At 54.1% G+C, this 9620-nt stretch overlaps 5 protein-coding genes across 5 annotated transcripts; 3 read left to right on the top strand and 2 right to left on the bottom strand.

Moving 5' to 3' along the window:
- Positions 1–234: 234 nt before the first annotated feature.
- Positions 235–2307, top strand: BO94DRAFT_614286 (CobW domain protein; the record flags this gene model as incomplete). The annotated part of the gene is made up of 5 exons (XM_025616732.1): positions 235–345; positions 420–508; positions 641–952; positions 1025–1474; positions 1524–2307. 5 exons carry the CDS (start codon positions 235–237, stop codon positions 2305–2307), a joined length of 1746 nt encoding a protein of 581 aa, XP_025461484.1.
- A 48-nt stretch (positions 2308–2355) lies between these two features.
- On the bottom strand, positions 2356–4307 carry BO94DRAFT_504758 (cytochrome P450). Its single transcript, XM_025609521.1, has 4 exons — positions 4085–4307; positions 3609–4024; positions 3134–3518; positions 2356–3060 (listed from the first exon to the last, which is right to left on the bottom strand). Exons 1-4 carry the CDS (start codon positions 4277–4279, stop codon positions 2446–2448), a joined length of 1611 nt encoding a protein of 536 aa, XP_025461483.1. The 5' UTR covers positions 4280–4307; the 3' UTR covers positions 2356–2445.
- A 473-nt stretch (positions 4308–4780) lies between these two features.
- BO94DRAFT_570370 (SDR family oxidoreductase) lies at positions 4781–5894 on the top strand (the record flags this gene model as incomplete). Its single annotated transcript, XM_025614804.1, has 3 exons — positions 4781–5108; positions 5155–5548; positions 5617–5894. 3 exons carry the CDS (start codon positions 4781–4783, stop codon positions 5885–5887), a joined length of 993 nt encoding a protein of 330 aa, XP_025461482.1. The 3' UTR covers positions 5888–5894.
- Positions 5895–6117: 223 nt separating this feature from the next.
- BO94DRAFT_504753 (lipase/thioesterase family protein) lies at positions 6118–7616 on the bottom strand. The gene is made up of 3 exons (XM_025609520.1): positions 7204–7616; positions 7002–7147; positions 6118–6951 (listed from the first exon to the last, which is right to left on the bottom strand). The coding sequence occupies exons 1-3, from the start codon at positions 7404–7406 to the stop codon at positions 6230–6232; spliced, it is 1071 nt and encodes a 356-aa protein (XP_025461481.1). The 5' UTR covers positions 7407–7616; the 3' UTR covers positions 6118–6229.
- Positions 7617–7815: 199 nt separating this feature from the next.
- On the top strand, positions 7816–9402 carry BO94DRAFT_540819 (flavin-containing monooxygenase). Its single transcript, XM_025612995.1, has one exon. The coding sequence runs from the start codon at positions 7834–7836 to the stop codon at positions 9298–9300; it is 1467 nt and encodes a 488-aa protein (XP_025461480.1). The 5' UTR covers positions 7816–7833; the 3' UTR covers positions 9301–9402.
- Positions 9403–9620: the final 218 nt, after the last annotated feature.

The following is a 9620-nucleotide window of genomic DNA, read 5'->3' as shown; positions in this document are numbered from 1 at the left end:
ACCTCCCCGGAATCAGTACTAGTGGTGGGTACCTTGCTGTCACGCACCTTGCAGACAGGGACCCTGGGATCCCCCCATCCCCATCATCACCAATCACACCCCTGATGATAAATACTCATACCTTGGTGGTCGAGACTATATAAACAATATCCAGACTCAATATCCAAAGCAGTCAGATTATGCCTTCTAATCCCTTTATCAATTTCTTCCCTCTTCACAGAAAAATAGAGAGACATGATCGACTCCGGCAGAGAATCCCTCACTTACCCAACTCCAACCACTACTGATGAATTGGAGGGTACGAAAAAGAAGAAGTTACCTGTGACTCTGTTGTCTGGGTTTCTGGTATGTATTTACTCCATTCCATTTCTTTGTCATAAGGTGACGGTGGTGGTGATGGCTAAGTAAGAATGGAATAGGGAAGTGGAAAAACCACTCTACTAGAACATATCCTCCAGTCAGGGGATCATGGGTTACGAATTGCAGTTATTGTGAATGATATGAGCAGGTACTTTCCACCATCTTTCTCTCTTTTTTTCAAATGTTTGAAGATCCCTCTATGCCCCATCAGAAGCAGAGAGCCAAACTATATTCCTCTACCTCCCCATTCCCGCAGTATAAGCTAATCAGAAGAAAAAAGTTTGAATATAGATGCCACCCTCATCAAATCCCACCATCACAGCATCTCCCACACCAAAGAATCCCTCATCCAGTTACAAAACGGGTGCATCTGCTGCACCCTCCGCGGCGATCTCCTCTCCGAACTCGCCCGTCTAACCACCCAAGATGGCGTCGAGTACGTGGTCATAGAAAGCACAGGGATCAGTGAACCCATGCAAGTAGCCGAGACCTTCACGGCGGAGTTTAGTGCCGCTATGCTTGAAGCGGGGGGTGATTCTGGGTTAGGGTTGGAGGGATTGGATGGGGAGAGTAGGAAGGTTGTTGAGGATGTGTATGTCTCCCCCGCCACCTTCTTCGTTCCATTGCTTGGGTATATGCTAATGATAATGGGGACGATGGGTAGTGTAAAATCCGGTGGTCTTTCAACCCTCACAACCCTCGACACGACCGTAACCGTCCTCGACGCATTCAACCTCCACCATAACCTCCACACAGCGGAATTCCTCTCCGATCGATACGGCTCCGGGGAAATTATCCCCGAAGACGAACGGACTATCTCCGATCTTATGGTTGATCAGATTGAGTTTGCGGATGTGATTGTTATTAATAAAATTGATATGGTAGATTCTGTGGCAAAAGAGAAGATACGCACCCTGGTGGGATTACTAAATCCCGTGGCCAAGGTGCTGGAGAGTAGGTATTCGAAGATTGATGTGAGGGAGGTGTTGGGGACAGAGAGGTTTGATTTCTTGCGTGCGGCTAGTAGTGCCGGTTGGTTGAGGAGTTTGCATGAGATGGGCAAGGTGGAGACAGCGAATGGAGTGCGGATGGCGCCCAAGCCAGAGACATTGGAGTAAGTACTGTCCTCTTTATCTGGGATTGAAGGATTGCTAACTGGACAGGTACGGCATCAATAACTTTGTGTATACAGCTAGAAGACCGTTTCATCCGCGGAGGCTATTCGCGTTGTTGTATGATAAGTTTATTTTGTTGCAAAACGCCGGGGGTGACGACGACGACGACGATGATGACAACGAAGACGAAGACAACGAGGAAGAAGAAGATGAAGAAGAACATCCAGATTCCGATTCCGATTCAGAAATGCCCGACCTCGACCAACCCACCCCTGAAACCATCCTCTCCAACAAACGCGCCCACCCCATTCTCCACCCCATCCTCCGTTCCAAAGGCTTCTTCTGGCTAGCCACCCGCCCCTATCAATTCGGCGAATGGAGTCAAGCCGGCGTCATGCTAACCCTAGGCTGCGGCGGCGGGTGGTTCGCCGAACTGCCCGACGAAGCATGGCCAGAGGACGCGGACGTGCGCAAGTCCATCACGGACGACTTTCAGGGTGAATGGGGGGATCGTCGTCAGGAGATAGTGTTTATCGGGGAGGGTATTGATACGGTGGCGATTACGGAGCTGCTTGATGAATGTCTATTGAATGATAGTGAGATGAAGCGGTGGGAGGGTGTTATGCGGAAGAAGGGAGTAACTCGCGGAGAGAAGCAGGAGATGATGGCGGAGATTTGGGAGGATGGGTGGGAGGATTGGCCCGGGTTGGATGAAGATGAGATTGAGATGGAGATGGACGAGGAAGAGGGAGGGAAGAAGAGGAAGGTGAGTGAGTATTTGCATGGGCATAGTCATAACCATCATGGACATGCACATGCACATGGACGGTAAAAGTGATGTTTATAGCTCTCATGTTCGGGTTTAAACAAAAGTCATTCCCATAAGTCGTTATATACCGCTCTAGCAGACATGCACTACCTAGCTCGAAATGTTCAGTCATATACTCAAATCATATATACCACATCAAAATCACCACCCTTCTACCCTCCTCACCCTCAAATGCATCCCCTCCACCGGCTTGGTAGTCACCGCCCCCGCAATATGAATAACCTGTTTCGGATCCTGCATCTCCATCTCAAATCTCCCCAACACACCCGCAAGAGCACACCTCAACTCCGCCTTCGCGAAATCCTTCCCTATACACGCCCTCTGTCCATGCAGAAATGTAATCTGGGCGTAATTCGTCCCCGCCCCTCCATGCTGATTCACCAGTTTATTCCCACTCACATCCGTATCCACCCACCGTTCCGGACGGAAGACGTCCGCGTCTGCCCCCCAGAATTGTGGACTGCGGTTGATGGCGTACGGGCAGAGAAGGACGCGAGTGCCGTGGGGTACGTGCGTGCCGGCGACGGTGGTGTCGCGGATGGATTCGCGCAGGGTGAATGGGACGGTGGGGTAGAGGCGGAGGACTTCCTGGACGATGCCGTTGAGGAGGGGGAGGGATTCGAGGTCGGAGTGGGTGATGGGCGAGGTGCCGCTGGGGATGCGGGAGCGGATTTCGGCCCGGAGGAGAGGTTGGTATTCTGGGTGCTGGGTGAGCAGGTAGCAGGCCCAGGTGAAGGCGCTGGCTGTTGTTTCGTGCTGGTGCGGGGTTTTAGTATTTGTGTGTTGCGTAGAGGATGATGATGATGGAAGGGATGGAGGGAGGGCTTACGCCAGCCGCGAGGAATGTTAACATCTGATCCACTAGTTCGTCGTCGGTAAAATCTCCCCCTAGCATCATTGTTCCGAGAATGTCGGCCTCGAGCTCGGCGGCCGTGGCTTGTGTCGCTACGATAGAGGCCTTCTTCTCCAATACGATGTCCTTGCATAGCTCGCGTAGGAAGCCCGTCTCCGTGTCGATGACATGGTTGAGTCGCCACGGGAGACGCCGCGCGAACCACTGTGGGAGGAGCACGTTGATGGCCAGAAAGGCGATCTTTTCTCTCGTAGGCTCGAGAATGGCAAGAAAGCTGTCGGCTACTTTGTTCTCGGGATTTTGGAGAGAGCGAAAGTCGCGGCCCATGGCGGCGGGGCCGATGATGTCGAGGGTCAGGCGGCTGTTTGGTTAGCATTATATGAGGTTGAATGCTAGTGAGAGGTATGAGGGAATTCATAGACGAATAAGAATAAGAAATTAAGGAGAATACCTAGCCCACACACTCATCTCCACCTTCCCCTCATTCAAGTCCATCTCCTTCTCTAGCTCTTCCATCAATAACCCCGTCTTCGACCACATCAGTCCATACAGCGCCCGGATATGTCGCACATTGAACGAGGGAGTGAGCGCCCGTCGCTGCTTCTTGTGCGCGCCGCCCTCGGACAGAATCAGCCCGAATCCAATTATCCGCGCCAGAAACTCGCGCGTGCGCCACGGCTTCTCAAAGTCGTAGGTGTTGGTACTCATAATGTCAAGCATGGCCTGGTGATTAGTGGCCAACAGGAAACTCCGGTTGAAGATATCGCGGAAGTGAATGAGCCCATCGTTGGGAATAGTCTTCATCCATTGCAGTGGGAGACGACCGCGAGGGTCGTCAAAGAGGACGCGGCCGTGGTTGAGGTTGCCCTACATCGTTAGTATATGCAGGATCCCATGACGGTATCATCGTGAAGATTCATGGCATACCGGAAGAGTGGGCAGATGACGCAACGGAGTCACAAAGTACGGATAGACAAACAATCCCCAGATCAATCGGAGGGTTAGATTTCCCGCCAGCGATAAAACAGTCACACTGCGAAATGCCCAGTCGGGCAGCAAGCTGCGCTGCAGGAGATAGGCCTCCACCAAGGCAACGGACAGCAGCACAAGCCCAGAGTCCATGGTGGCGTGGTGATACAGAAGGTAGGACAGACATGGCTCAGGAGTCGAAATGAGAGTCTCGTTTTAGATGAGCAGCGAGGATCAGGGAGCGATCGACTGGCCCTAATGAGGGTTGCCTCGGCTGGCACTTGGCACATGGGCTGCTGGCAACCCTAACCCCTCCGACAGCAGCAATCTGATACGAGGGGCAGAAGCAAACAGGCAGATCAAGCTTAGCCCCTTAGATCACTGTAACCGTAGCATCACATGTGTCCCAGCCTGGATCGTCCACGGGATCGGCGCGCAAAAACTGAGCCAGTGGATCGCATCTCCGCAATTCAACTGCCCGAAACTTTAAGACCCTCATCGCAACGATTTCCCATTCCGGGGTGATCTCATAAATGTGTCGTTCTCATATGAGCCTCGGTTGCATGTCATATATGCAGCCCATATATAGCAACGACGACGGTAGACGTGCATCAATGGTCGGTACTTTGTTCAAACACTATCATCAACACCATAATGTCGTTTCTTTCCCCCGCCGTCGTCCACGAATGGACCCAAACTGCCGTGGCCAGCCTACCGCCCCCGGCCCAGCAGGCGCTATTGCACCCACTCGTCCCCAAAGCTATCGGTGCTGTGCTGGCACTCACTGCGCTGCGCCAGACCAACCGCGTACTCAACACCCTGTCGCTTAACAATTTGGGCAGCCGGACTTGGAACAATAATCGCGAGCTGGTTCTCGTGACAGGTGGATGTAGCGGTATTGGCAAGCAGATCATGACTGAGTTGTCCAGCCAGGGCGCCCGAGTCATCATCCTGGATATTCAAGAACCCTCCTTCAAGCTCCGTATGCTCCCCTTATCATTTACCTTAGCCACTTACTGACAGTATAGCTCCCAATGTAACCTTCTACAAAGCCGACATCACCTCCTCCACCGCCCTCCACCCCGTGGCCGAGCAGATCCGCTCCGAGCATGGTCATCCTACAGTGCTGGTCAACAACGCAGGGGTGGGCCATGATGGAACCATCTTGGAGGAACCCGAGGCCAAGATCCGACAGACGTTCGAGGTCAATACAATTTCGCATTTCATAACGGTGCGGGAGTTCCTCCCCGCCATGATCGAGCGCAACCACGGCCATGTGGTGACAGTGGCGAGTATGGCCAGTTTTGTGGCGTTGGGGGAGATGATTGATTACTGTTGTTCGAAGGCGAGTGCGTTGGCGTTCCATGAGGGGCTAGGGCAGGAGTTGAAGTATTGGTTTAAGACGACGGGAGTGAAGACTAGGTGAGCTAATTTCTGTTATTCTTCGAAAGCCGCTGGGTATGGAAAGGGTGATGTGCTAACGGTTTCAGTGTGGTTCACCCATTTTGGGTGCGTACGCCCATGATCCAGCAATTAACGGACGCGGGCAACGAGTTCAAGCAGCCGGTCTTGACGGTCGAGCGGGTAGGAAATGCCATTGCGAAGCAGATTTTGTCTGGGAAGAGTGGGCAAGTCATCCTGCCAGAGAGGTACTGGGTGGCCAGTCTGGTGCGGGCATTTCCGACGTGGATGCAAGAGCGGGTGAGGGCGCTGGCATCGGCGGATTTGCTGCATTTGCGGGAGTGGCAGCAGAAGCAGTGATACCTAGTTCTGATGTATTTGTATGTTAGCATGATTTTAATGGACTTATTTAATTGCAATGTGTGCGCATTTGAAGATTATATACCATCTGTGGCTGTGATAGCCTGTCTTGCTCTGGGTGGGATTCTGGGCGATCTGCTGTGTGGGAAGATAGGAGGTATCCTTAAGTAAAATAGAGAATCAAAGGTGTTTGGCTGATTTGGCCATGTTTGTATTCACATTCACTTTTTGCATAAGTGATACTATATATTCACTATACAAACACACTAATCAAACATATCATATGTATCAAACACCCCAACCAGCCTATATACGCCAAATCCGACACCACGAATATCTACATCACAGCACCTCCCGCAACCAACTTACCACTCGCTTCCCTTGTACCGTCTCATCCCGATCCCCGATATACATGTTATAGATAGGCGCCACATGGCCCTCACCCTCACCCACACACAGTTCCACCCGCTCAAACCCGGCCGAGAACTTGTCCACAAAGTCGCGGATGACCGGTAACAGAATCTCGCTCCCCCCGCCACATACCAGCACCCGCTCCACCGGAAATGAGGTGAACCAGTCTGTCGGCGCCGTCGACAAGTCTGTATAATAGTCGCGCCGTGCTGTGCCCAGATAAGCCTTCGCCCAGGGTCCTGCCACCGCCGGGGTGATCAGATCCCCGCGCGAGTCGATAACCTGGTCTGTGTAGTTGGTCTCCATGCTCGTCCAGGGCGCGATCATTACCGCCCCCAGCAGGTTCCCCGAGAGTGTTATGGAGGCGATCTCCGGGTGTGGATGCGCCAGGTGGGAAAGCACTCCGCCAACGAGGTTGCCTCCCGCGGAGTCGCCTCCAAGCGCAACATGCGATGGGCTGTGGTTGGTCTTATCGAGAACATGGCGCAGGGCAGAGACGGCTTGGCGGAGCTGGGTGGGATAGCTGGCCTGGGGAGCCAGGGTGTAGGTGAGGGTGAAGACGGCGAGGGATTTGTTGGACGCGGCCATGGTGTTGATGAGCCTGGTGAAGAATTTGAAGTAGCCGACATTGGCCGGGAGGGCAAAGCCACCGCCTATTTCTTTTGTTAGTGCTCGATGCCTGCATTCCAAGGGGCTGACATACCGTGGTACCAGATCAACACATTGTCGGCCGTTTGGTCACCGATCCAATGGCCCAGGGCGCCGTCGCCAAGGTCAACCGTCTTGCACGGCAGCTTGTGCTTCCGCACGTAACGCTCATAGTTTTTGTTGGTGGTAGGCAAAGCATATCTGCGATGTGTCAGTGGTGTCTTGGTGGTGATTAGGGTAGCACGGGGTGAACGGACTGCATCTGGGCCACTGTCAAGCGTGTCGTCGCCTTGCGAAACGCTGCATAGCCAATGTGCAGCACCAGGGTTTTGGGATAAGCAGCGGAGCGCCAGAGTGAGGTTAATGTAGCCCGAAGGATGGTCAGGACGATTGAGGCCAGGGCGGGCACAAAATCGAGTTTTTCCGCCAGAGAAAGCGAGATGGCGCGGGATTGAATCATGATGGAGGACAATAATGCCGTTGTGCTTCAGGGCAGATCCCCGCCGTGCAACCCTGGCCGAACAGGGACTTATCTAACTGGCATCTTCACGAGACACTGTCCTACAGCCGGGGAGGGCCACCGATCCCAGAGGCCGATCAGAAACATGTGAGTCGCAAGGGTTGCCGTTTTGGGGAGCGATGGGCTGTCGATCCCCCGATCCATTTTGCGGGTCGAGCAAGGGTCCAATTCTGAAGCTGCAGCACAATTTGCAGGCCGTTCGTTACAGGCCGTTGCAGCCCACGATGATACGATCATCTGCCTCGGACGCAATTCAGGCCCTGCCGAGGCCATGTGAGCTGTACGGCCGGTCTTGCCTTGAATCTATAAATGTCGTCTGGGACACCACTAGAGGCACCACATCCCCCATCTTCCCCTGTATATCATCATGGATGTTAATTCTGAACCTCTTGACGTGCTCATCGTGGGCGCCGGTATCTCCGGCATCAACGCGGCCTATCGCGTGCAGTCGCAGTTTCCCAACTATCGCTACGCCATCATCGAGGCTCGTGACACACTCGGTGGCACTTGGGATCTCTTCAAGTACCCTGGCATTCGCTCCGACTCAGATCTCTTCACCTTTGGATTCTCGTGGTTCCCCTGGGACCGCAGTAATCCCATTGCCGAGGGCCCCTCGATCGTGTCGTATTTGCACCGGGCCACGGCCAAGCATGGCATCGACCAGCACATCCGGTACCAGCACCGCCTGCTGGGTGCCGACTGGTCCTCGGAGGAACAGCTCTGGTCGCTGGCCGTCGACCATTATGGCCAGTCGCGTCCGTTGACGGCGCGCTTCCTCATCTTTGGCACGGGATATTACGACTACACCCAGCCCCTGCAGGCCGACATCCCCAACCTATCGCGCTTCACGGGGGATGTCATCCACCCGCAGTTCTGGCCCGAGGACCTGGACTACTCCGACAAGAACATTGTCCTAATCGGCAGCGGTGCCACAGCGATCACCCTGCTGCCCAAGCTGGCCGAAAAAGCCGCCCGGGTCACGATGCTGCAGCGCAGTCCGACGTACATTCTGTCGCTCCCCAACCGAAACAAATCGTGGTTGAGCTATCTGCTGCCCTCGGGCGTCTTCCGCCGTTTCCAACGCTTGAACTGGTTCATCAGCTCGTGGCTGTTCTACTGCTTTTGCCAGACCTTCCCTGGCGCCGCGCGATTCCTATTGCGGCTGTCGGTGACGCGCCAACTGCCCGACTCGGTTCCGTTTTCCCCTCACTTCGAACCGCGGTACGGTCCGTGGGATCAGCGTCTCTGCGTGTGTCCCGACGGCGACTTCTTCCGCTCGCTGCACACTGGCCATGCCGATGTTAAGACCGATACCATCCGCACCGTCACCGAGACTGGCGTCGAGCTCACCTCGGGCGAGACCCTTCCGGCCGACCTAATCGTGACGGCCACGGGCCTGCGTCTTCAGATCGCGGGCGGCGCCTCTGTCACCGTCGACGGCATTCCCGTACACCTCCCGGACAAATACCTCTGGCACGGCATGATGGTGCAGGATATGCCCAACGCGGCCTTTGTGATCGGATATACCAACGCGTCATGGACCCTGGGCGCCGATGCTACTGCGCTGTTCCTGTGCCGGTTGCTAGGCGAGATGGACCGGCGAAGCGCCCCATCGGCAGTGCCGCGCTTCCAGGGCGACGAGGCCACGACGGTGCAGCCGCGTCGTCTGCTCAACCTGAACTCGACATATATCACCCGGGCTGCGGACGCATTGCCGAAGGCCGGCGATCGGGGGCCGTGGCTGCCACGGGGAAATTATCTGCAGGATGTGTGGTTTGCGCAGCATGGCGAGTTGACAGGGTTGGAATTTGCGGGGGGAAAGAAGGACCAGTAGATCTGTCTTTCTGTTTTTTTTTTTTTCTTTCGATTCCCATTCTTTTGTCTGTTATTTGCATGTATCTTTATGAGTCAGCGTATATAATTAATCCTCTTTATCGGTATCGCTATCCGCCCTTCCTTCCCGAATGACATCATCATCCATACAATGGAACAATGAAGTCGGAACAAAGGCCCCAACAACGGAAAGGATCAAGGAACACGAATCCTTCCGAAGCATCCGAGCCACACTTCCATCCACCTACGGCGGACGATAGCCGCCATAAGGAAAAAACGCGTTTTGGTGTTTTTGAAATTTATCCACCTATCACCAATCAT

The sequence above is a fragment of the Aspergillus sclerotioniger genome (assembly GCF_003184525.1).
Source record: "Aspergillus sclerotioniger CBS 115572 chromosome Unknown BO94scaffold_57, whole genome shotgun sequence".
In the NCBI taxonomy this organism is placed as follows: domain Eukaryota; kingdom Fungi; phylum Ascomycota; class Eurotiomycetes; order Eurotiales; family Aspergillaceae; genus Aspergillus; species Aspergillus sclerotioniger.
This window is presented reverse-complemented; position numbering and strand designations above follow the sequence as displayed.

Bases quoted from the DNA above. Each gene is read 5' to 3' on its own strand.
- BO94DRAFT_504753 (XM_025609520.1), bottom strand. From the start codon at position 7,406: ATGATTCAATCCCGCGCCATCTCGCTTTCTCTGGCGGAAAAACTCGAT. The intron at 7,148-7,203 runs GTCCGTTCACCC...GACACATCGCAG, and splicing joins TTGACAGTGGCCCAGATGCA to ATATGCTTTGCCTACCACCA. The intron at 6,952-7,001 runs GTATGTCAGCCC...CAAAAGAAATAG, and splicing joins TGTGTTGATCTGGTACCACG to GCGGTGGCTTTGCCCTCCCG.
- BO94DRAFT_504758 (XM_025609521.1), bottom strand. From the start codon at position 4,279: ATGGACTCTGGGCTTGTGCTGCTGTCCGTTGCCTTGGTGGAGGCCTAT. The intron at 3,519-3,608 runs GTATTCTCCTTA...CTAACCAAACAG, and splicing joins GAGATGAGTGTGTGGGCTAG to CCGCCTGACCCTCGACATCA. The intron at 3,061-3,133 runs GTAAGCCCTCCC...ACCCCGCACCAG, and splicing joins TAACATTCCTCGCGGCTGGC to CACGAAACAACAGCCAGCGC.
- BO94DRAFT_540819 (XM_025612995.1), top strand. From the start codon at position 7,834: ATGGATGTTAATTCTGAACCTCTTGACGTGCTCATCGTGGGCGCCGGT.